Raw genomic sequence first — 27,715 nt, forward strand, 5'->3', positions numbered from 1 at the left:
AACACGGCAGCAGCTTATTTTCATATATGTTCTTATAACAAACATCATGTGCAGATATGAGTGATCGCGCCTGCTTTTTCCCCCTCCCTTATTGCTCACTCTTATCTTATGTAAATTAGGGCGTCTTTCTTCAATAAAAAGAATGGACGAACAGCAGATCAGCAGAGTAGTTTGGAGATTGTAAAACTCTGCGGTCTCCAGCTGCTCTCCTTGCAAGTATTTTAACCTGAATTCTGATGTCTGTCTGTTTGTTCTCAGAATCTATTTGCAGATGCAGCACAACCTAGACAAACATGGAGGTAAAGCTGCGGAGTGTCAGTTTTGGACCTGACACATATATACGATGAAATAACTGAATCAAGCCTGATAAAAAACGCACTAGGGACAAAGATCGGTAAAGCCTGAAATAAGTACAACATTTTTTGTTGGATGTTCATTTTCACGACATTAATACGACCCACGAGAGATAAGGACAGAGGCGACCACTAGGAGAGTTTCAGTTTAGTTTGGTCCAGCAGTTTGACATAATTCTCCTTGAATAAGTCTTTATATTTACGAGTGACTGAAATATCCAGATAAGAGAATTTGCTATTTTCAACTTTCAAAGGGAGGTTGCTCTAATGAGCGTGCTTCATTGTTGATGGGGAAGATTTCACTTTTATGGAAGTTTAGTTTATATCCAGAGTGTTGACCGAACTGATCGAGCAGTGATAAGACATGGGGCAGAGAGGTCGTCGGGTCCGAGATGAACAGCAGGAGGTCATCGGCGTAAAGAGAGACCTTGTGTTCTCTGCCGTTCCTCTCAACACCTGATATGGCCTTACAACTACGGAGGGCAATGGCTAGAGTTTCAATAGCTAAATCGAATAGCATTGGGCTTAGAGGGCAGCCCTGGCGAGTTCCCCGATGTACATGAAATGGTTTCGACCGCTGGGAATTTGTGTGGATTGAAGCAGAGGGATTAGAGTATAGCAACTTTATCCATGAAGTAAACATTGGACCAAAGGCAGGGTTTCTTAACCATGGGGCCGCGGCCCTTCGAAGGGCCGCAAGGGGATAATATGTTTGCATCTGTGGGCCGTAAGGGCCGTGATCGTTGGCCTGCAGTATACTCTCCGACCACCAGAGGCAGTATCATCAGTTAGAAGTAGTGGAACTTTACAACGCGATACGCGCGACACTCAGCAGTATAACCACTTCCTCCACAACATCCTCTTTAGCAGGTCTTACCTAAATGCTTCATATGGTCGCCCTGTGCTTGGGTAAAGGTTGAACTTGTTACGGGACGTATGGAGGCTCAAGTGCAGAACAGAGATACTCGGAGGACTGAAGTACAAAATGATAAATTTATTTACAAACACAAAATAAACACAACTGAGGACACTCAACCCTAAAAACAGGCGAGGAAAAACAACTGACAAAAACAAAGAGCGACTAACAGCCGAATATAAACTAAAGCGTCGTGCTAACACGAGTTAAGCAATGCTACAAACAAAGCAGAGGCAAAGCAACGGACTCAAAACGCGAGTCGAGTTGAAGGTCTAAAAACTAACACTTATCTGAGATTAACTAAAGGAGGGGGAAGCAAGGCTGGTGATTGTCTGAACTGCCGAAGATCCGTCGTGACGAGTCCAGGGTGTATGCAGAGTAGCTCCGTGCTGTGAGTAAAGTCGGCAGAGTAGAAGAGCTCCGTGGCTGCAGGGGATTGTTACTGAACACGGTCCGGCACTGGACAGCAGGCTGGAGGCTCCTTAAATGCAACTGCTGCAGCCACTAACTCCGCTCAGCTGCGTCTCATCTGCTGATCAGCAATTAGCCACACCTGATCGTCCTTACACCACCAGCCGAGTGCACGCCCTCCTAAGAGCAAAGAGATAGAGAAAAAAAAGAGAAGGGAGAGAGCTGCCACTAACCACTGGCAGAGGTGGAGGGCGTGACAGAACTATTTGCCGCAAGTATTCGTCGCTCTTTCGGCGGTGACACACGATGTCTCATATCAAGGTTCTGTTTTAAAAGACGATACAATGCCAATAGCTGCTGAAGCACATAGCCGCCGCCATTGTTGTTTGTTCTCGACTACTGCGCATGTCCAAATGATTCGTCTTACTGTCACAGCGTCTCCGTGTAAACGGGGCCTGAATCTGCATGGAAACGTAATGGAGAGGTTCTTAAAACGAAAAAATAATGACGGCAACGGGGGGGCAGCGCTACACAAAACAGAATGCTCTTTTTAATTTCACCAAATCTACCTAACTTCATTGAGCACCTACTTTTATTGCTTTTGTTGCTAAGTTTATATTGTGTTACTTATTTGACAAACATGCACTAAAACATGATTTTATATGAGCAAAATTAATTAAATGATCTTAACTTGTGCAAGGTTTTAAGCATAATTAGCCGATGTATAGGTTATATATTGATTAAAAAACATACAAATGAAGAACAGTATTCATTATTACAACATAGTGACACAAATAGCTATTAAATAAAAATGACCGCAAAAGTTAAAATCAGAACCATTCACTCGACTGGGCCCCAGACTACCTTGCCCTGAAAATCTTGGGCCCCAAGGTCAAAAAGGTTAAGAAACCCTGATCTAAGGTACTAAATAAGAACTTTCATTCGACGCGGTCGAATGCTTTTTCAGCATCCATGGAGACCACACATTCAGGGGTCTCCACGGAACTCGTATAGATAATATTAAACAAACGCTGCATGTTAAAATAAGATTGTCTGTTTTTAATAAAACCAGTTTGGTCCTCTGAAATAATAGTGGAAAGTATGTTTTCTAATCTGCGAGCTAAGATCTTGGCTAGGACTTTATTGTCTATATTCAAAAGAGAGATGGGTCTATAGGAGGCGCAGTCCAGCGGGTCCTTTCCTGTCTTAGCTATGAGCTTTATACAAGCCTCATTAAATGATGGTGGGAGAGAGCCCTTTGAGTGTGATTCAGACAAAACTGCACATAACTGTGGAGAAAGTAAAGATGAGAATTTCTTGAAAAAGTCAACCGGAAAGCCATCAGGGAAAGGACATTTTCCAGACTGCATTGAAGAGATGGCTGAGACGATTTCTGATTGGGTTATGGGCTCTTCCAATCTCTTTCTACAGTCTGGAGAGAGTTTGGGAATTGATAGATTTCTTAGGAAGTTGATGGTAGCGTTGTGATCAACATGAGACTCTGTGGTGTAGAGCTCTGAGTAGAAGTCTCTGAAAGCTTCATTTATTTTTAAATGCTCCAAAGTTGTGAGACCATTGGGCATCCGTATCTCAGGTATACTTTGTTTAACTCTGCTACCTTTTGAGTTGGTTGGCGAGTAGTTTTTCAGGCTTGTCACCATGTAGGTAAAACATGGACTTATTTTTTAGAAGCAGATTTTCAGTAGAATGAGTTGTGAGAAGATCTAATTTGGTTTGAAGTTCTACACGTGTTTTATAGAGGTCTGAATTTTTACTTTGGGCATAATGTTTGTCGATGTCTTTAATTTGGTCAGCCAGCTCAGAGTGCTCTCTACAGGACCTTCGTTTCAATTGTGCAGTGTATCATATGATCTGCCCCCTGAGATATGCTTTAAGCGAGTCCCACACACAGGAATGGACAAGCGGGAGAAGCTGGATATCGAGAAGAAAATAGTCAATCCTGGTATAAGTGTGATGGACATGTCAAAAGAAAGAATAATCTCTATCGTTGGGGTGTAAGGAGCGCCACACGACACGGACTCCATAGTTAGAGAGGAATGTCTGGATGGTAGCGGCTGATTTACTCGGTATAATAATGTTGGAAGAGGATCTATCTTAAACTGGGTCAAAACAACAGTTGAAATCTCCTCCGAATATGACAGAGTATGTGTTCAGGTCTGGGAGTAATGAAAAAAGTTTCTCATAAAAGGATGCATCATGCGAATTAGGGGCATAGACATTTACAAAAACGATGTGCGCACTATACACTTTTCCAGAGACAATAACATACCGACCGAACTTGTCAGAGACTACATCATGAGGATAAGATGAGATATTTTCATTAATCAGTATCGAGACCCCTCTGGCTTTGCCTTGAAAGGAGGAGTGAAACCTCTGCCCTCTCCAGCACCGCAAAAGTCGATCGCTATCGGATTTGCGAATGTGAGTTTCCTGTAGGAATGCTATTTCTGTCTTAAGCTGTTTGAGGTGTGAGAAGACCTTTCTTCTTTTAATAGGATGGTTAAGGCCCTTGACATTCCAGCTTACAAATTTCAGATGCCTGTCCATATAGCTCGACGAAGAGGGATGAAGTGTAAAAAAGGTAGACCATAAAATAGTCCTATGCTATAGCTGAAAAAGGTGTAAACTGGTTTTATATGTGGATAGCTAAAATATTGCTGGCAGCGACTATACCCCTTACCTCCCTCCCCACCCCAAAAAAGAAGGCTGCTAAAAAAAAAAGCAGCTATGCTCTTAAAAACCATTGTCAAAACGAACACACTTCCTATCTTGCACTAACTGTAGAGTAACTCCAGTAAAAAAAGAAAAATAAACGTGCGTATAAGCCCTTATAGAATTAGAATAAAATTATGCTTCATTTTTCCACAGTAGTGGCAAAAAATGAGAGGGGGAAAAACACAAACAACCCCATGGCAGGATGCTGGGAATACAATACAGAGCTACAGTGATAGGGAATTAAATCTTATAGAAACAAGTAGGTTCTGGACCGTCATATCTGAACTAAACGTTATGATGAGCAGGGGACGGTTATATAAAAACTGGTAGAACGAACACAGTATTCATGTGTAATAAAACTGACACAAGAGAATTATACATGAGCAGACATTTCTGGTAGCTGACTTAGTTATAGACTGCGTAATGGCATTAACAGATGTAACAGAACAGAGTTACTCACGTGCGGGCGGAATGAATGACATACTGACAGGTAACAGAGTGCATAGTGCTGCACGTGCCGAGCACCGTGCGTTATACTGTTGCAGATATTGCTACCATTTATGTGTCCACATACACCAGGTCGCCCATTCAGGTAGAAGTCGGTGGCTGAGAGAGGTTATCGATGTAGTCTTGTGCCTCCACAACGGAGCCGATCCACTTTCTGGCTCCACTCTGCAGAGTGAGGCGAAGCCGCGCCGGGTAGAGTAGAGCAGGCTTTAGACCACGCTTGTAAAGTTCTGCCATGACGTCCTTATATTCTGCTCGCAGGTTGATGATGTAGTAGTCTGTGTTGTAGTCTTCCACAGCACGAATTGTTTGTTCACGATATTCGATTTCCCTCTCCGCCGCGCTTCCCTGATGAGGAGATCTTTCGTCTGGTACCGGTGCAACCGCAGAATGACCGGGCGCGGTCGCTGTCCGGGGGCCGGTTTAGCTGCTAGCGAGCGATGAGCTCTATCAATGTCAGGAGGGGACGGCAGCGTCTCGGTTCCAAAAATTTACAGCACAGCAATTTAGAGAAGAATTTAGTGGGTTGCCCACTTTCTATGGACTGTGGAAGGCAGAGGATGCGAATATTTTGGCGTCTGCTGCGGCTTTCCAAGTCTGTCACTTTGGCCTTTAGCTTCACGTTGTCCTCACGCAGAGCGGAACAGGTGCCTTCGAGGTCCAAAACCCGCTGGCTCAGGTCTTCAGTGACAAGCTCGAGGGAGGAGACACGCTAGCCATGTTCTTCCACTGCAAGTCGTGTCTGGTCGAGTTTGGAGTCCAGCTGAGTGAACGAAGTTCTGAATTCAGCAGCTATCTCCTCCCTGTGTTTTTCAAGCAGCCTCCAGTGTTAAGCTAGCCTCGTCTTTTTTGCTAGATTTAGTGGCTTTGGAAGCCATTTAAAAAAGGATTTGAGCTAAGTTGAGGGAAAGAGTAGGGAAAATATCAAATTATTCCCGAATTTGAAAGGGATTAAAGGGCAGGGTGGTGTGGAAAGTCAACAATTTACCGGAGCACCTGCACCACGCGTCTCCATCTGCCTGTCTCCCGGAAGTTCCTCATCTTATCTTTTATCTCTACAGAAAAACACAGAGGTCTGTTTCTGTGGAGGAGCTGCTGTCCAAATGTGCTTTGTGTCAGGACGTCCTGAGAGATCCAGTTTCTACCAGCTGTGGACACTGGTTCTGTAGACAGTGTCTCACCTCATACTGGGACCAGTCTACTTCATCAGGAGAGTCCTCCTGTCCCCAGTGTGGACAAAGACCTGTAATAAGACGAGGACTGCAGATATCCAGTCAGTCCAGCACTGAAATCAGTAAGACTGAAGTCACTGAGTCTGAAAACAAGACCTTATCATTTATTACATTTGTTGTTAATGCTGTTAATATTTTCATTAATATAGTCAAATGTTTCAATATAATTTAACCTGATTATATTTAATATGTTCTTCTCTTGTAGCAGCACACATTTATCACAGGGAGGTTTTTGTGTCAGTCAGTTTGTTTAATAAATCCAGTCTCAGGATATGTTTCTTCTCTTTCAGCAGATAGAGGTCAGCAGGAGGTTTTAGATGAGTATAAGATCAGTCTGAGGAAGAGATATGATCATGTGACTGAAGGAAGTGATGAAACAGGAAGGAGAATCCTCCTCAACAGGATCTACACTAAGCTCTACATCACAGAGGGGCAGAGTGAAGAGGTGAACACCCAACATGAGGTGAGACAGATGGAGACAGACTCTAAAAAGAAGACCCTCCATGAGACTCCAATCAAGTGCCAGGACCTCTTCAAAGCCTTACCGGACCAACAGGAACCAAAGACAGGAGCTCAACCCGACCAACAGAAACCAAAGACAGGAGCTCAACCCGACCAACAGGAACCAAAGACAGGAGCTCAACCCGACCAACAGGAACCAAAGACAGGAGCTCAACCTGACCAACAGGAACCAAAGTCAGGAGCTCAACCCGACCAACAGGAACCAAAGACAGGAGCTCAACCTGACCAACAGGAACCAAAGACAGGAGCTCAACCCGACCAACAGGAACCAAAGACAGAAGCTCAACCTGACCAACAGAAACCCATCAGAGTGGTTCTGACAAACGGCGTGGCTGGTGTTGGAAAAACCTTCTCAGTGCAGAAGTTCACTCTGGACTGGGCCGAGGGCTCAGAGAACCAAGACGTCAGCCTGCTGATCCTGCTTTCATTCAGGGAGCTGAACTTGGTCAGAGATAAGCGCTACAGTCTTCTTGAGCTGCTCCGTGTTTTCCATCCAACATTACAGAAGGTGGCAGCAGAGACGCTCGCTGTCTGTAAACTGTTGTTCATCTTTGACGGTCTGGATGAAAGCAGACTGTCATTGGACTTCACAAACAGGGAGGTTGTGTCTGATGTCACACAGAAGTCATCGTTAAACACACTGTTCACAAACCTCATCAAGGGGAATCTGCTCCCCTCAGCTCTCATCTGGATCACTTCTCGACCTGCAGCAGCCAATCAGATCCCTCCTTCATGTGTTGACAGGGTAACAGAAGTACGAGGCTTCACTGACGCCCAGAAGGAGGAGTACTTCAGGAGGAGGTTCAGTGATGAAGATCTGTCCAGCAGAATCATCTCGCACATCCAGACATCCAGGAGCCTCCACATCATGTGTCTGATCCCGGTCTTCTGCTGGATCACTGCCACAGTTCTGGAGCACATGATGAGCACAGAGCAGAGAGGAGAGCTGCCCAAAACCCTGACTGACATGTACTCACACTTCCTGCTGGTTCAGACAAAGAGAAAGAAGAACAAGTATGGTCAGGGACGTCAGGCGAGGCCTCAGAAACTCACTGACTTTGACAGAGAAGTTCTTCTGAAGCTGGGGAGGCTGGCGTTTGAACATCTGAAGGACGGAAACATCATGTTCTACCAAGAAGACCTGGAGCGGTGTGGTCTGGATGTGACAGAGGCCTCTGTGTACTCAGGAGTTTGTACTGAGATCTTTAAAACAGAGTGTGTGATGTTCCAGAAATCAGTCTACTGCTTTGTTCATCTGAGCGTTCAGGAGTTTCTGGCTGCAGTCTACATGTTCCACTGTTTCACCAACAGGGAGAGAGGTGTAGTGGAGGCGTTCCTTAAAGACATCCAACACAGGGAATCATCTGGACTACTTGATACTTTTTTAAAGAAGATTTTTAACGTTTTCAAAACTCCTGAAAGCTATGACTTATCTCTGGAAGTCTTCCTGAGAGGTGCCATGGAGAAATCCCTGAAAAGTAAGAACGGTCAGCTGGACCTGTTTGTTCGCTTCCTTCATGGTCTTTCTCTGGAGTCAAACCAGAGACTCTTAGGAGGCCTGCTGGGTCAGACAGACAACAGTCCAGAAATGATCCAGAGAGTCATCAACAACCTGAAGGAGATGAACAGTAAAGATATCTCTCCTGACAGAAGCATCAACATCTTCCACTGTCTGACGGAGATGAAGGACCTCTCAGTCCATCAGGAGATCCAACAGTTCCTGAAGTCAGAGAACAGATCAGGGAAGGAACTCTCTGAGATCCACTGCTCTGCTCTGGCCTACATGCTGCAGATGTCTGAGGAGGTTCTGGATGAGCTGGACCTGCAGAAGTACAAGACATCAGACCAGGGACGACTGAGACTGATTCCAGCTGTGAGGAACTGCAGGAAAGCAAAGTAAGTCCAGATGTGATTAAATATGAGTATAAATAAAGTAGCAATAAGCCGTTTAGTTCTTCATATATATATATAATATAATCTCTCTGTTTGTGAAAACAGAGTTCATCTATATTCAGTAAATGAAGAATATTTGTCTCTGTCTTGATTCAAAGCGCTCGGACATTTGTGTTTTCCTCCTTCATGGACTCGAGAGTAAAGTCTGAGTTGTGTTAGCGTGCGTGAAAAGGGACGTTTGATGAGTTTGTCTGTCCTGACTTTATGCTGACAGTAAGAACTTAAAGTAACACAGCTAACGAGAGGTTGATTAGTAACAGTGACATGATGAGTGAAGTTACCAACAGTCATGTCTTACATCACGTTACAGACAGAAGGTGGATCAAAAAGTCAAGCAGCCAAAATAATAGATTTCAGTACATTGAACTGTGTTATTCAGGTATTATGTTGTGTTGGATCAGATCACAGATTGAAGTCATGGATGATTTTATTGGCCGCTCTCCTCTGAACTGCCCCTTTATTACAACTTTACAAACCCCGAACAAGAATCCATCTGAGAATAATGAATTTACTAAAAGCTACAAAAACAAGATTTATTTCTCTGTTGAGCTTTGATAAAGTTGAGCATGTGACAGCGGGGTTAGAGGTAAATAAAAGTAACAGAGTGATTTATGACAACAAACAACATAAATTGAGTCCCCGGTCTGCTGCTTGTTCTGCTCTGACTTTATGAGCAGATGCAGCTTGTCACAGGTTCGTTTTTAAAAGTGAAAAGATGATGGCTCAGTCGGGAAAACTTCTGTTGGTGGGTTTTTATTCACCAAAGAAAATATATACAACCATGTAAAAAATGTGCCAAAATCCCGGTCAGTGAACAAACAAAAAACAAACAAAGTATTTACAATCCTTTACAGAAAAGGGCAACACGATGTGTTGGGAACAAACGTGATCTGGTCACTTTTTCTGTTCGCTCTCATTTTGTCTCATTTTGACACAGAGGGTAACAAAGACAAAGGATGCGTTCGGATTGTCCCTCCTGTCCACTAACACTCACATGTCTTCTTTAACCCTGGAAGCAGTTAAGTGGCGGCCATGATAAGATCCCTCCATAGTCCATTTTCTGTAAACTGTAGTTCCACCACGGCAGACTCACGTCTCTGACCTCCGCTGCCGTCACATTATTATGACATCACCGAGTGAAGTCTCCTAACACCTTTCCTAAATCCTTTATAAAGTTTCCTAACACCTTTCCTAAGTCCTTTATGAAGTCTCCTTACACCTTTCCTGCGTCCTTTATGAAGTCTCCTAACACCTTTCCTAAGTCCTTTATGAAGTCTCCTTACACCTTTCCTAAGTCCTTTATGAAGTCTCCTAACACCTTTCACTAAGTCCTTTATGAAGTCTCCTCACACCTTTCCTGCGTCCTTTATGAAGTCTCCTAACACCTTTCCTAAGTCCTTTATGAAGTCTCCTAACACCTTTCCTGCGTCCTTTATGAAGTCACCTAACACCTTTCACTAAGTCCTTTATGAAGTCTCCTAACACCTTTCCTGCGTCCTTTATGAAGTCACCTAACACCTTTCACTAAGTCCTTTATGAAGTCTCCTAACACCTTTCCTGCGTCCTTTATGAAGTCACCTAACACCTTTCACTAAGTCCTTTATGAAGTCTCCTAACACCTTTCACTAAGTCCTTTATGAAGTCTCCTAACACCTTTCACTAAGTCCTTTATGAAGTCTCCTAACACCTTTCACTAAGTCCTTTATGAAGTCTCCTCACACCTTTCCTAAGTCCTTTATGAAGTCTCCTTACACCTTTCCTGCGTCCTTTATGAAGTCTCCTAACACCTTTCCTAAGTCCTTTATGAAGTCTCCTAACACCTTTCCTAAGTCCTTTATGAAGTCTCCCAACACCTTTCCTTCACCCTGTGATGTTTTCACGGGGTGAAGGAAAGGTGGATAGTGAAAGTAGATATGAGGGACAATCTGAATGCACCCAGAGACTAAATAGACATGGGACAATCAGACACAGGTGAGACTAATCAGGGTCATCAACAAGGCAGGAAACACAAGAAACACAAGACCAGAACACTTGAGCACAAGTACAAATAAAAACCTGACACTGAAAACACAACCTCAACAAGATATTACAAAATAAAACAGGAAACACCAAACTAGGAACCTTAACATAGGAAAACATATTACAGACAACATACTGTAGAAGGACACAGGGATACAAAGTAAGACAGGAAACAGTGAAGACTAGAACTATAATATAAATCAGAAAACACACAGGGAACAATGAGAACTAAAAACAGGAAATCAGAACTAAATCATGACATCAGAGAAACACGTTTACAAGTGATGGAAATGTTTGTTAACAAAATTAAAATTGGATGAAAATATGAAGACGTTCCTTTAAATAACATTATCTACCATTTGTTTTACAACAGGTTTAATAACTGTGGACTATCAGAGACTCACTGTGAAGTCGTGGCCTCAGCTCTGAAGTCCAACCCCTCCCATCTGAGACAGCTGGACCTGAGTGAGAACAAGCTGCAGGATTCAGGAGTGAAGCTGCTGTCTGCTGGACTGAAGAGTCCAAACTGTAGACTGGAGACTCTGAAGTAAGACTACAGGTTTCATTTCTCTCTTCACATTAATATGATGAGAAGCTAAACTTTAAGAGAGTCAGTCGATGATTTAAAACATAAAGTACAAACATGAGATGATGTCAGTCTTCCAGACAGCGCTGTCATCAAAAACAACAAACGTCTCTCTGTCATCAGAAAAGGACGAACACAAGATGAAGTGAGAAAATGAAACCTGAGGGGGAAATCACTGAGAACAAGAGAGAGATACTGATCATATATTAAAGAAAGATGAAGATGTGACGGTACATTTCTTCTGACAGCTGCAGCTGTAAAACCTGGAATCAGGGTTCCCACGCGTCCTGGAAAACCTGGAAAATGATCAATGCATTATCCAGTCTTGGAAAACATGTAAAATGAGAAAAATGTCAAATGTCCTGGAAACGGTTTAGTTTCCCTGGAAATGTATTTATCCTCCCCCGGCCAATGTGAACGGATTAAAAGTTCTGTGCATGGATTTGTCCACTTATCTTCTGACAACATGAAGACACAGCGCTTCTTTGCCGGCGCAGCGCCCCACGTGACGCTACCCAACACAGTCACATGAATGATTGTCATTATCAGCACATCATCACCATTACTTTCTGTATGTTTATACTCTGGTGCCAAGAAGGCAGACTATCAGACAGAATGCTATTTGGACTTTCAGAATAAAAGACAGTCTTAAGATAACCTGAAGAACTCCTCACAGAAGATCACAACAGATGGATCAGTGTTCCTGTCTCACCACAGCCATGACAGCACACATGTGAGAGGGAGTTTTACATGTTCTTAAATCTGCTTGGTGTGATAAAGGTCATATGTGTCATTTTAATTCTAGGAATTGTATATCTTACACATTTAGATAAGGCTGTAGTGTTTTAAAAGCAGCCTCCCACAGTGGTCAGGGATAAGCCCAAGTCCCTCTCTCATTGGTGTTTGATGCAGGATAAGCTGTCAGAGGAGGCAGTGGACCAATCTCCTCCCTGAAGTTCTCTCCCTCAGTCTGAAGTCAGTGAAAGGCCTCATCCTTTATGATGTGTCCCAGGTGGTTTAAAGGGTAGTCTAAGCCTACCCTGGAAGTTTCCATGTTCAGTTTGTCAGTGTTCTAGCAGCAGCTGTTAATAAGGGCTTATTCCATACAGGGCGTGATGGTTAAGACCACCCATTAAAGGATTCTGTAAGGATTGAACAACATCACAGCTGAATGAAAGAATTGTCTCTTTTCAAAGAGTTTAAGGGTGGAACCATGAAGCTGATAAAGAGACAGACTTGCTCTGTTCATAAAGGAGATTTTCCTTCATCCATATAGACGTAGACTTCACATGATGATGCTAAAACAATTCAAGTAGAAAACAGGAAGTGAAGTGTCTGACCCTCAACAAGAATGACACATGATCATGTGACCTTTTTAAAGATGTGTTACTAAACAGTCAGAGTTTCATTATAAATACATTTAAATTATAGATATTTTATAGAACATGTTTGATTTTACAGACACACACACACACACACACACACACACACACACACACACACACACACAGACAGTCCCAGGTATGTGTAGCTCAGTAGAGTAGTGGGTGTGTAATCTTGACTGAGATCAGTAACATGTTGGTGTCTTTATTGACATGAACAGCTGGATGAATGTTTGGATGATGTCTGTAGAAAGCTGACATTTGAATGATCCACAATAACACAATGACAAAGTCTCTCTACTTATTTTAGGGACACACTCACTGATTGGACCTAGTTATGTTCTTATCATCTCATTCATCATTCTTTTTATTCTCTTCTTTTATTCTTCATTCAGATTGTGGAGCTGCAGTTTGTCAGAGATCAGCTGTTCTTCTCTGGCCTCAGCTCTGAAGTCCAACCCCTCCCATCTCAGAAAGCTGTACCTGAACTCCAACAAGCTGCAGGATTCAGGAGTGAAGCTGCTGAGTGATTTTCTGCAGAGTCCAAACTGTAGACTGGAGACTCTGAGGTCAGTTCACTTCTTCTCTGTTTGTGTTTTACATCTCATGTGTTTGATTATCAGCTGAAACATTTTCATGTTCACATGTTTCTGACCTCCATGAAGTTTTAGATTGAATGCTGTTCATGTTGATTTTCTTGTTTGAAATGGTCAGACATAATAGCCATCTGGCCCGGCGTGTTGAATGTATTCTCCCCACACGTGGCCAGCCTGACTGTGACACAACTGGAGCAATGAAATAGAACACCATGAAAATCACCACCACCAGTTGTATGTTTTTTCTTCCCATTAGATTGGGATTTAGTCATCTTTGGCTCAACAAACCAGCTGATTTCTGGACGAATACAGGACTGGAAATCAGGGAAAGAGCATCATCCGAGTTGTTGAAGAGAAAAGGACACCTGGATTGACTGCCGATGTGGCAGTGACTATTCTAAAAGGAATTACCTGAATTACCATGAACCTGACTTATCTATGGCTAGTGATTGATCTTACACTACGCCAGATGATCAGTCTAGTTGACCTTGGTGAAATGTGATTCGATCAGCCAGTGCAAGCCAGCTAACCAGAGCTTCATGAGCGAGGCAGCATAGCTCAGAAATTATTGTCTAAGCGCTACCATGGCAACATGCGTGGAAGTATTAGCTGTAGAAAGATAAAGTCATAAAGTAATGATTGTGAATACATTAGTAATCACTAATGATGTAGAAATAAAGAAATACAAGATGCTTTAAAGTAGGAGTCGGATCTTGATGCTCAGGAACCTGTGATGACCTGGTTGAGATGCTGCAGAAAAAACAACATGTTTGCCTTACTAGTAGCATCCTTGGCACACAAGTACCTTCTGATACGAAGTTTGCAGGTCCAGGCAGGTCTGAAGGAATCCAAGACCAGGATCCAGATTTTTAGTTTTAAGGTCGATGATTAGCATTGTGTTAGACATGAATTATAGCAATGGATGACAGTCCTGCTGCCATGATGACTGAGAATCTCGTTGTGACTGAATGATTAAGATGGCCGTGTACAATTGAATAGTCCTGACCGATTTATGACAGAACAGTCGAGTTCATCACAAAGTGTTTACCTGGAATCAATGACAGGTTACTAATATGTGGTCCATACTGAAGCCCAGACGGATTTGACTGAGGATAGAATTGTGTCAAGTTTGTCCTCGTGCTTCCCAACTTGAAAGGGAATGATCCTCGACCCAAAGGACTGGACTCCACTCAAACTTTTCCTTTTCAATTCCTTTATTTTGAAGTTTTGTTCAGTTTATCAGTTTAGCCTTCGGCTACTTCAATTAAGGTTTGGTTTAGGTGAGAAACCTTAGAAACAAAAGAAAATACTAAAATGTTAACATGACATTAAATCAACACAACTTCAACATTTTAAATGAAACACACGCAAGACTAATTTTAACATGTTTAAACACATTTTAATGTTCTACTTTTTAAACATACTTTTCTGTATTTTAAACATTTTAATCCTGAATTTTAACAAATGTTTTGAATTTTAAACTCATGTTATTATTCCGCTTTTTAAAACATGTTTGGAAATAAATGTTGTATTGATGTTTTTAATCACACGTGCAAAGTAAAGCAAACTGCTTTATTAACGTCATCATCAATCAATCAATTAATTAAGTCTGTCATTGACCCCGCGTGCTTCAGCAACAGTTTATAAACAGCACTTTTTCAATGAAATAAATACCACAATAAAGCATAAACAAGCCGTCTTTAAAAATAAAGAGACGCGCTATAAATGACTGATCAAACAAACTTAATAATATCAGCGCCTGCCTGAACCAGCACCACTGCAGATGTTTCCATGCCAGCAAAATAGTCTTTCCCAAAACATGAACACTTACCGGCTATCTCTTTGGTTTGTTGGAGATGATCAACTTTGCACAGATCATTTTGTGGTTGTATTTTTCTCTGTAGTTTCAGCATATTAACCTGTCGCTCTGCCTCTGCTCCCCAGCTGTCTGTGTGCATCTCTCTTAATACCTCGGGTGCACTCGCGCTGTGACGATTCATTCCTTCTGTCTGCTTCCGTCCGTTTGACTCGACAGTTTGCATAATGTGCAGCAGACCCACCGACTCATTCGATTTGTATTACGATTAACTGATCATGTAAATGGATTGTAGTCTGCCATGCCTATGCAAAGTGAAGTTCCCCCCAAAACCTAGGGATGCCCATTGAAATATGATGAAAGGTTGAGCATTGACTTTAAGAGCAGACACGTCGGCTGGAATTTAATGTTAAAGAGACACGATTGTAATGCGACCTGCTGAATGAGGTCAAATGAACATGACTAGTATGAAGGGGCTGGAAGACCTTACGCTTAAATAGTAAGTTAGTCATCTCTGATTTCCTTCAGGATTACATTTTCCTGTGCAAGTCCATCGGTCTGTTGAAGTTGCTTCTATCTAGGCGCCAAATGATGTGCCTTGACGGGAGCGTGGCCTACTGTTCATACTCCAACTTTTATCAATGTGATGCAGGTCGATTGTGAGCTGCTGGTTGGTATGGGTGGAGAGGCCAGAAACCGGTAGCCGTGAGCACAAGTCCTAATAGCTGGATAGCCACACCCCGTTGAATTACAATATAGTGAGAACTCCACATGCACTTTAATCTATGATATTATCATCACCACACTAAGTTGGGTTCCACACGCATGCTAAATGACTTATACGTCAGCTGTAGTAAACTACTCTGTGCTGACTCATTGCCGAATTAGAGAGAGCTCTCACAGGTTTACCTGCCAGCCAGACAACTGTCAGAGTGAAACAACTTTCAATTATAACACAATTACTGTGATAGTCTGGCCATTACACGGTTTAAAGGCTAAATGAGTAACAATTTAAGAATGCATATAGCAGAGATCGAGTATATCCTGTGTAAATGTCTCTCTGAGTCATGGCTGTCCACCAAGAGAGCGACGCACCAGTTCTGCTATCTCTGACCATGACTGAGCTTACAGGATCTATATCTGCTTTACCAAGGCTGGCCAGCCACTCATCCCTTTGTGCATGAAGTTGTTAAACTGCAGAATTACAGAAAGAAACTGCGCTCGCTGTTAATTTCAATGTCTGGCAAAAATGTGTAGATTTAAGCGAAGTGGGGCTATGAGCCTTCTTAGACGCAACCGTTAGCCTACTAATGTGACGATGCAGTTTCAATGGTTTCGGAGTCATGCTGTTGCCCAATGGCGACATCTAATGGATCAGAGTCGACCATCCTTCCTTTAAGGGAAGCACTTGAAAGTCTGTAGAGACTTCTTTGACAGTATTTAAGTTTCGAGGTATTTCAGCACTCTAAAGTCCGTTCTAATTGATGATCATGTTTGCACGAACTAGTCGAGAGCTACGTCAAGTTTGATCCGGCTTCAACGACATGTATTCGAAGACATGTTCCGTAACTGTATGTCAATCGAGGTACATGTGCATGCCAAGTATCACTTGTTAGATAAAACATATATTACCTGTAGTTCATTAAATATTGAATTAATTCCAGATGTCATAATGTGATTATGGCAAATCCTCATAACAGCAGTGTTGTAAGTATTTATGCAGCCCTAGTATGACTTCAAGCTGTTGAAACAAGCAATATGTTGAATAAAAGCCAGACACAGAAAATGGACTACTAGCCTGTTCATGCTGAAAAACTCTTATTGAATGACTGTGCAATAAATAAAACTTATAACACCATTAGTGTCACAGGTGCAGGCAGAAAACAGGGAGGAGGACCCAATTACAGTAAAACAAAAATATTTGTTGATCAAAAGGCAAAACAAAACTTACTCAATTAATGAATCCAAAACGTCCAAAAAACCACAAGGAACAAAACAAAGTAAATCCGCAGTAAAGAACACGGGCAAACAAGTAACTTCAAGCAAAGGACAAAAGACAATGAACTGACAAGAGGGTAAGAAAACACAGAGACTAAATAGACAGGGCTAATCAGACACAGGTGAGACTAACGAGACAGGTGAGGACAATCTGGGTCATCAAGACAGGAGGGAAACAGAGGCAGGAAACCAGACAATACTGAAGACCAGAACATTGAGGACAACTACAAAGTCAAACTTGACACCGAAAACACAACCTCAACCAGATGTTACAGAATCAAACAGGAAACACGAGGAACCTAAAAACACAAGTAATAGGAAATAAACATAGGAGGATACAGGGAAACATTAGGAATCATTCATACACACAAACACTAGGGAAAGAACGAAAACTAAAACAAGATGAAATACAGAACCACAACCAAACAACAACCATGACAATGAGTAAACAAAAAGTCTAACACCTCTTTACAAGGAATATTCCCATTGAGATGAAAAAGATCTCTTTTCTAAGGGAGTCCTGGCCAAGAAGGCAGCATCAAACTAAACATAACAGTTTCACATTTAAAAACAAAAAGCCACATTTAAAATAAAATACAAAACAAAATAAAACATCTCAAAGCATCAACTGAACCATCGGCACGTCAGTTCTCAGCAACCAGACATGTACACACTGTGGTCAAATATTCTACCTTTCTACTTTGAAATTGTTCAATGTGATTTAGGATTCCAGTTTAAGGTGTTCTTGGAGTTTACACCATGATGAAGGAGCAAAAGATTTAAAGGCACTTTCACCAAATGTAGTGCGGGTCTGAGGAACATTATACATAATTAGGCTGCCGGACCGAATGTTACGGGTACCGTTTGATCCAGGAGCCAGTAGAGAATACAGATAAGGAGGCAGTTTGTGCAAGACTGCCTCATAAAGAATCATATACCAATGCTCCATTCTCCGGGTGTATAAGGAAGGCACACCAACTTTCTCATACAACCTGCAATGGTGCGTGTTGTGGAATTTTTCTAACACCAACGAGTGAAAATAAAGAGTGAGAAGATCTATTCAGAAAAGAACCCCAAGATGGATCTGGTCTCAATGAACATTTATTCAAAGGCAGAATCAGCGTTGGAAGACCCCTCTCTCACACGGTGAGGAGAGAAAGAGGCCCCGAGAAAAGGCAAACATGAACACTTTTCCATCCATACATTTCCATCACACTACACAGAGCACTCCCCCATCACGCCACATAGAGCCACTGCCCACCTGGCAGGGCACCATCTATCCCCTAGTGTGAGAGAAGACACTACATGACTATTTAGCATCTCCCAAGGCTGAGAAGGAGATCTCCTGGTGAGAAAGAGCCTGGGTGACTCTTCCCACATGTACAGAGAGAAACAGAATAAAGGGAGCGAAATGATGGAAAACAAAGCACCCGATAGGCTGTGCATGTAGTATTCTAAGACATTTCACAGACATTTTATATGACAGATTCTATGAGACCTTTCTACATATAGTACACATGGAGTAACATTCTCCATAGCACGAGTTTGGAAACCAGTGTTTGAAACAAATCATAATGCTGTATGATATACAGAATCTAGCATTTTCAAAGATGAGGAATTTGCATGCATATCTAAAATATCACCATAATCAATAACAGGTAAAAGAACCGCTTGAACATTCTCTTCCTGGCACCAAAAGAAAAACAACATTTATTTCTATACAAGAAACCCATTTTCATTTGTAGTTTCTTAGTAAGACACTCAATGTGACGTTTGAAAGAGATTTTCTTGGAGAAAGAAACCCAGGTATTTGTAGGTTGCAAGTCTCTCAATCACTTTGTTGTTATTCTTGAAGCAGACTGTATTGTGAGTGAGAGGCGCTGTCACTGAGAAACCACATTTATGCCAGTGTGGAGACAATGATACAGCTTTGAGGTCATTACCGGATTTCACCGATTTTTTTGGATGATCAAGCAGCTTCCTGCACCAGCGTGTGCTGCCATTGCCCGTGGGGTTGAGGTCATTGGAGTGGAGATGACATTCTCCTTTTGAGTTGAATCTGATTGAAGCAGCGTCTCCAGCTGCACACATGAACACGCATATTTGAGCGTATATTGCAGCGTGAGCCTGAAGAAACAGAATGACTGTGGAAGAGAGAGAGTTTTAAGTGTTTGACAGCAGCAGGTTGATTGGTTGAGAAAGTTGGTGGCAGAGTCTGGTTGGTTAATTCCAGGATGATACACGCCCAAAATCAGCTGCTCACCAGAGAGAGAGAGAGAGATAGACATAGTAGTAGGGGGTGTGGTTTCAGAATGAATGAAAGAATTACACCAGTCTTCCTGTCTGAACTCACGCTGAGCTCCATTAAATGTTCAAAACTGAAGACACGAGATTATCTGAACTGACATGTGATTATGAAGTACACACACACACACACACACACACACACACACACACACACACACACACACACACACACACACACAGACACAGACAGTCCCAGGTGTGTGTAGCTCAGTAGAGTAGTGGGTGTGTAATCTTGACTGAGATCAGTAACATGTTGGTGTCTTTATTGACATGAACAGCTGGATGAATGTTTGGATGATGTCTGTAGAAAGCTGACATTTGAATGATCCACAATAACACAATGACAAAGTCTCTCTACTTATTTTAGGGACACACTCACTGATTGGACCTAGTTATGTTCTTATCATCTCATTCATCATTCTTTTTATTCTCTTCTTTTATTCTTTATTCAGTTTGATGAGCTGCAGTTTGTCAGAGATCAGCTGTTCTTCTCTGGCCTCAGCTCTGAAGTCCAACCCCTCCCATCTGAGATATCTGAACCTGAGTGACAACAAGCTGCAGGATTCAGGAGTGAAGCTGCTGAGTGATTTTCTGCAGAGTCCAAACTGTAGACTGAAGGCTCTGAGGTCAGTTCACTTCTTCTCTGTTTGTGTTTTACATCTCATGTGTTTGATTATCAGCTGAAACATTTTCATGTTCACATGTTTCTGACCTCCATGAAGTTTTAGATTGAATGCTGTTCATGTTGATTTTCTTGTTTGAATCTGGATCATCAACAAATCTGATTTTTAACAAAATACTTTAAATGGAGTTCTTTAAGTTTTTAAAGTGAAAGTTTCTGATTTTTATTAAATGTTCAAAACTGAAGACACAAGATTATCTGAACTGACATATGTGATTATGAAGTACACACACACACACACACACACACACACACACATTGTCACTCTCACACCATCACCAACTCACACACATTGATGTTTTTAATCACACGTGCAAAGTAAAGCAAACTGCTTTATTAACGTCATCATCAATCAATTAATTAAGTCTGTCATTTACCCCGCGTGCCTCAGCAACAGTTTATAAACAGCACTTTTTCAATGAAATAAATACCACAATAAAGCATAAACAAGCCGTCTTTAAAAATAAAGAGACGCGCTATAAATGACTGATCAAACAAACTTAATAATATCAGCGCCTGCCTGAACCAGCACCACTGCAGATGTTTCCATGCCAGCAAAACACGAACACTTACCGGCTATCTCTTTGGTTTGTTGGAGATGATCAACTTTGCACAGATTATTTTGTGGTTGTATTTTTCTCTGTAGTTTCAGCATATTAACCTGTCGCTCTGCCTCTGCTCCCCAGCTGTCTGTGTGCATCTCTCTTAATACCTCGGGTGCACTCGCACTGTGACGATTCATTCCTTCCGTCTGCTTCCGTCCGTTTGACTCGACAGTTTGCATAATGTGCAGCAGACCCACCGACTCATCCGATTTGTATTACGATTAACTGATCATGTAAATGGATTGTAGTCTGCCATGCCTATGCAAAGTGAAGTTCCCCCCAAAACCTAGGGATGCCCATTGAAATATGATGAAAGGTTGAGCATTGACTTTAAGAGCAGACACGTCGGCTGGAATTTAATGTTAAAGAGACACGATTGTAATGCGACCTGCTGAATGAGGTCACATGACCATGACTAGTATGAAGGGGCTGGAAGACCTTACGCTTCAATAGTAAGTTAGTCATCTCCGATTTCCTTCAGGATTACATATTCCTGTGCAAGTCCATCGGTCTGTTGAAGGTGCTTCATCTAGGCGCCAAATGATGTGCCTTGACGGGAGCGTGGCCTACTGTTTATAGTCCAACTTTTATCAATGTGATGCAGGTCGATTGTGAGCTGCTGGTTGGTATGGGTGGAGAGGCCAGAAACCGGTAGCCGTGAGCACAAGTCCTAATAGCTGAATAGCCACACCCCGTTGAATTACAATATAGTGAGAACTCCACATGCACTTTAATCTATGATATTATCATCACCACACTAAGTTGGGTTCCACACGCATGCTAAATGACTTTTACTTCAGCTGTAGTAAACTACTCTGTGCTGACTCATTGCCGAATTAGAGAGAGCTCTCACATGGTTTACCTGCCAGCCGGACAACTGTCAGAGTGAAACGACTTTCAATTATAACACAATTACTGTGATAGTCTGGCCATTACATGGTTTAAAGGCTAAATGAGCAACAATTTAAGAATGCATATAGCAGAGATCGAGTATATCCTGTGTAAATGTCTCTCTGAGTCATGGCTGTCCACCAAGAGAGCGACGCACCAGTTCTGCTATCTCTGACCATGACTGAGCTTACAGGATCTATATCTGCTTCACCAAGGCTGGCCAGCCGCTCATCCCTTTGTGCATGAAGTTGTTAAACTGCAGAATTACAGAAAGAAACTGCGCTCGCTGTTAGTTTCAATGGCTCGCAAAGATTTGTGGGGCTATGAGCCTCCTCAGACGCAACTGTTAGCCTACTAATGTGACGATGCAGTTTCAATGGTTTCGGAGTCATGCTGTTGCCCAATGGCGACATCTAATGGATCAGAGTCGACCATCCTTCCTTTAAGGGAAGCACTTGAAAGTCTGTAGAGACTTCTTTGACAGTATTTAAGTTTCGAGGTATTTCAGCACTCTAAAGTCTGTTCTAATTGAGGATCATGTTTGCACGAACTAGTCGAGAGCTACGTCAAGTTTGATCCGGCTTCAACAACATGTATTCGAAGACATGTTCCGTAACTGTAAGTCAGATTTTATTCGGGTGTCAATCGAGGTACATGTGCATGCCAAGTATCACTTGTTAGATAAAACATATATTACCTGTAGTTAATTAAATATTGAATTAATTCCAGATGTCATAATGTGATTATGGCAAATCCTCATAACAGCAGTGTTGCAAGTATTTATGCAGCCCTAGTATGACTTCAAGCTGTTGAAACAAGCAATATGTTGAATAAAAGCCAGACACAGAAAATGGACTACTCGCCTGTTCATGCTGAAAAACTGTTATTGAGTGACTGGCAGCCCTGTGCAATAAATAAAACTTATAACACCATGCAGGGATTAAAGTTTTCCGTCTACATGACGGAATTCTGTCAAATTAAAATTAGGAGATGGAACAAAAATTCACATAGACTGGTGTGATAGGCTGCCGAAATTCGCAAGCATTCCTTATGCGCTGCGTGTCGTAAGCATTAGTGATGTGTCGGTCGCGAACGTAACGTCGGCTCTTTGAAGTGAACGACAGGAGCCGGCTCGTCATTGGGAGCCGATTAGTTTTTGTCTTGTCTTTTTTCTGTTAAAGCCGGCTATCATTGGTGAAGATGCGTGGTTGCGTCTGTGTCCTCACTGAGCAGGGGGGTGGGAGGGGTTATACAAGCAGGAGACGAACAGGAGACAGAGAGACAGAGATCAACACCTCTGTTATGTCCTCCTCGTATTTTTCTTTAAGTTTCGTTTCATTAAAACCGAAAGTAAACACAGTCGCGAGTCTCACGACGTGACTGCAGGTCTATTTTTTAGAACGGCATTTAAATGAATCAGAGCAACGATGTAACGTAGTTTTAAGAGTCAGCGTCAATCAAGTTATCATCTGTTGCAGCAAGAAAGGCAGAAGATGATCAGGCAAAGAGGAGAACTTTTTATTTTGAACTTGATTTTTTAGAAAGAGGATTTGGTGTAGTGTTCCTTCATTTTGAGACATTATCACCATTTAGTTTCTATGTATTTATGTGTTTGGTGACCAAAACTGCAATAAGCTAAGAGAATGAGAAACAGTGAATGAGCCTTTAGATGCAACAGAGAGACAATAAAGATGTAAATGTAACCTGGGCTGAAAAATGAAAGGACATGAATCAGAATATTTGCAGATAATATTTAACAGAGGATGAGACAGGAGGAGAGGAGAGAGAGAGAGCAGGAGAAGGAACCAGTGAGATGAATGTGGAGTCAGGTCCAGGAAGCCCATTATCAGACCAGGACCCAGTTACATCCAAAGACCAGGACCCAGATACATACAAAGACCAGGACCCAGTTACATCCAAAGACCAGGACCCAGATACATACAAAGACCAGGACCCAGATACATACAAAGACCAGGACCCAGTTACATCCAAAGACCAGGACCCAGTTACATACAAAGACCAGAGTCTCTCTATATCACTCAGTCAATCACCATATCCTATACCAAACACTTCATATACAGTTAGAGATCACCTTAGTTGTTGTTTATTGTGAGGCAGCAACACCACACACACAAATACTTCAGTTATAGTTCTATATATTTTATGATTGCAGCAACACACTCATACAAAGACACACTAAACAGTTTTGCCTAAAATAAATGTTTTTCGAATGTTGACCTCGATATTTCAAAAATCTTGGCCAGGGCCGCTTTTTTATTTGGGTTTTTTCCTCTCTCTCTTCTTTTTCCTCTTCAAGCTGCAACTCTGCAGAGTGTATAAATAAGTGTTTATGTCATAAACATTTGATATTATGCATGTTTCTACATTAGTAATTCATATTGTTCCTCGTTTTATATTGTTGTTGGTAATAAATTAATTTAAGCACCAAAAACATCTGAAGGCCACTTGGGAGCTGAAAGAGCCGGTTCTCTAAAAAGAGCCAGAATTCCCATCACTACTCCAGAGCCCCTGGGCCTGCCACTGCCTCCACTTCCAATAGAAAGTCAAGCCAAAGAAAGAAAGGAGGGTCAGGTGTAGCCATGCTTGAGACATTTGGCTTTGTGGCTAAAAAGAAAAAGTAAACTGTCACTATAGCTATGTTTGCAGCTGTTTACTTTTCAGGGTTTCAGGTTTCTTTTTGAGGTTCAAAGTCTTTTTTTGTGAGGTTTAAATAAAATGTGGACAATTATTTCTTAAATAAGCTTTGTAAAACCCTTCTTGAAATTATTGGTTTGACCATATTCATAAGGGCCTTTTGGAGACCAACATAAATTAGTTGGAGAAAACAATGGTGCTTATTGACAGTGAATTGATCCGTTCTGACCAACCTAAAAAAACATTTTGTTTCTGTCATTGATGCTGAAGTTTAGGGAATTGGTTCTGTGAGCTGAAAGATCTCTAATAATCGTTCTGATTTATCGCTGTGTGCCGGTACCATGTGGCAGCCGCTTGAGCTGAAAGCACTTTGGATGTAGTGGGCTACTGTTAAAGCACTATATAATGCACACCATGTGGGTTGGGCATGCCAAATTTTTTTTCAGTCAAAATATATTTTTTTACTTTAATCTCTGCACCATGAGTGTCACAGGTGCAGGCAGAAAACTGGGAGGAGGACCCAATTACAGTAAAACTAAAATATTTGTTGAACAAAAGGCAAAACAAAACTTACTCAATTAATGAATCCAAAACGTCCAAAAAACCACAAGGAACAAAACAAAGTAAATCCAGGCAGTAAAGAACACGGGGAAACAAGTAACTTCAAGCAAAGGACAAAAGACAATGAACCGACAAGAGGGTAAGAAAACACAGGCAGTACAACAGCACCCAGCTGGAAGAAACGATGTCCAAGCTGAAGCCCAGTGACTCAGCAGCTTTCACCTTCAGCACAGAGGACGTGGTGAAAGCCCTCAGGAAGACAAGGGAGAACAGCTCACCTGGCCCAGACAACATCAGCGGCCGCGTCCTGAAGCACTGTGCCGAGCAGCTAGGGGGCGTGTTTTTACTACTCCTTCATCGAGAACATCATCACGTTCTCCATCACATGCTGGTTCTACTCCACCAGCCTCCAGAACAGAAACCGCCTGCAGAGCATAGCCACAGTCTGCTCTAAGGTCATTGGACTTCCTGTTAGAACTCTGTCGACCATCTATGAGCAGCAGACACTCAGGTTAGCTGGTCAGATCATGCAGGACCCCTCTCACGCTCTTTTCTCAGGGTTCGGGTGTCTCCCTTCAGGACGCTGTCTTCGCTGTCCCTGCTGCAGGACACAGAAGAGAAGAGCAACCTTCATCCCCAGGGCTGTCCAGCTCCTCAACTCCTGACCCCTCTGAACATCCCCTTCCCCCACTCTGACATCCTCCCCTGGACACCATCACCCCCCCTCCCTGGACACCATCACCCCCCCTCCCCTGGACACCATCACCCCCCCTCCCAGTCACCGTACCTTACCCCACCCGGACTTACCGGACCCGTGAACTGTCTACCTACCTCCACTCCTGTCCTCAAAGCTGTGAACTAGTGGTTTGATGCACTACTCCACTTTATTCTGTCTGATATGTCGTTCTTTGCTGCTCTGTGTGTCCTGAATTGCACCTCGGGGACAAGTAAATTTTTTGAATTGAATTGAATAGTGTGAGAGAAGACACTACATGACTATTTAGCATCTCCCAAGGCTGAGAAGGAGATCTCCTGGTGAGAAAGAGCCTGGGTGACTCTTCCCACATGTACAGAGAGAAACAGAATAAAGGGAGCGAAATGATGGAAAACAAAGCACCCGATAGGCTGTGCATGTAGTATTCTAAGACATTTCACATTTTATATGACAGATTCTATGAGACCTTTGTACATATAGTACACATGGAGTAACATTTTCCATAGCACGAGTTTGGAAACCAATGTTTGAAACAAATCATAATGCTGCATGATTTACAGAATCTAGCATTTTCAAAGATGATGAATTTGCATGCATATCTAAAATATCACCATAGTCAATAACAGGTCAAAGAACCGCTTGAACATTCTCTTCCAGGCACCAAAAGAAAAACAACATTTATTTCTATACAAGAAACCCATTTTCATTTGTAGTTTCTTAGTAAGACACTCAATGTGACGTTTGAAAGAGAGATTTTCTTGGAGGAAGAAACCCAGGTATTTGTAGGTTGCAAGTCTCTCAATCACTTTGTTGTTATTCTTGAAGCAGACTGTATTGTGAGTGAGAGGCGCTGTCACTGAGAAACCACATTTATGCCAGTGTGGAGACAATGATACAGCTTTGAGGTCATTACCGGATTTCACAGATTTTTTGGATGATCAGGCAGCTTCCTGCACCAGCGTGTGCTGCCATTGCCCGTGGGGTTGAGGTCATTCGAGTGGAGATGACATTCTCCTTTTGAGGTGAATCTGATTGAAGCAGCGTCTCCAGCTGCACACATGAACACGCATATTTGAGCGTATATTGCAGCGTGAGCCTGAAGAAACGAATGACTGTGGAAGAGAGAGAGTTTGAAGCGTTTGACAGCAGCAGGTTGATTGGTTGAGAAAGTTGGTGGCAGAGTCTGGTTGGTTAATTCCAGGATGATACACGCCCAAAATCAGCTGCTCACCAGAGAGAGAGAGAGATAGTAGTAGGGGGTGTGGTTTCAGAATGAATGAAAGAATTACACCAGTCTTCCTGTCTGAACTCACGCTGAGCTCCATTAAATGTTCAAAACTGAAGACACGAGATTATCTGAACTGACATATATGTGATTATGAAGTACACACACACACACACACACACACACACACACACACACACACACACACACACACACACACACACACACACAGACAGTCCCAGGTGTGTGTAGCTCAGTAGAGTAGTGGGTGTGTAATCTTGACTGAGATCAGTAACATGTTGGTGTCTTTATTGACATGAACAGCTGGATGAATGTTTGGATGATGTCTGTAGAAAGCTGACATTTGAATGATCCACAATAACACAATGACAAAGTCTCTCTACTTATTTTAGGGACACACTCACTGATTGGACCTAGTTATGTTCTTATCATCTCATTCATCATTCTTTTTATTCTCTTCTTTTATTCTTTATTCAGTTTGATGAGCTGCAGTTTGTCAGAGATCAGCTGTTCTTCTCTGGCCTCAGCTCTGAAGTCCAACCCCTCCCATCTCAGAGAGCTGGACCTGAGCTGGAACAAGCTGCAGGATTCAGGAGTGAAGCTGCTGAGTGATTTTCTGCAGAGTCCAAACTGTAGACTGGAGACTCTGAGGTCAGTTCACTTCTTCTCTGTTTGTGTTTTACATCTCATGTGTTTGATTATCAGCTGAAACATTTTCATGTTCACATGTTTCTGACCTCCATGAAGTTTTAGATTGAATGCTGTTCATGTTGATTTTCTTGTTTGAATCTGCATCATCAACAAATCTGATTTTTAACAAAATACTTTAAATGGAGTTCTTTAAGTTTTTAAAGTGAAAGTTTCTGATTTTTATTAAATGTTCAAAACTGAAGACACGAGATTATCTGAACTGACATATATGTGATGATAAGGTACACACACACACACACAGTCACCCTCACACACACAGACATACACATTCTCTCTCTCTCTCTCTCTCTCTCTCTCTCTTACACACACACACAC

At 42.2% G+C, this 27,715-nt stretch overlaps 2 protein-coding genes across 2 annotated transcripts in view; both read left to right on the forward strand.

Annotated features, from left to right (window-relative positions):
* LOC306825396 (uncharacterized protein) overlaps positions 1 to 27,715 on the forward strand; it is a 498,202-nt gene that overhangs the window by 140,781 nt on the left and 329,706 nt on the right. The gene's annotated exons all lie outside the window — the stretch shown is intronic.
* On the forward strand, positions 718 to 27,398 carry LOC306825780 (protein NLRC3-like; the record flags this gene model as incomplete). The annotated part of the gene is made up of 8 exons (XM_079346739.1): positions 718 to 768; positions 5,561 to 5,690; positions 6,449 to 8,573; positions 11,023 to 11,196; positions 13,013 to 13,186; positions 19,787 to 19,960; positions 27,167 to 27,340; positions 27,395 to 27,398. 8 exons carry the CDS (start codon positions 718 to 720, stop codon positions 27,396 to 27,398), a joined length of 3,006 nt encoding a protein of 1,001 aa, XP_079202865.1.

This window comes from Symphodus melops (genome assembly GCF_947650265.1).
Source record: "Symphodus melops genome assembly, chromosome: 6".
NCBI lineage: Eukaryota > Metazoa > Chordata > Actinopteri > Labriformes > Labridae > Symphodus > Symphodus melops.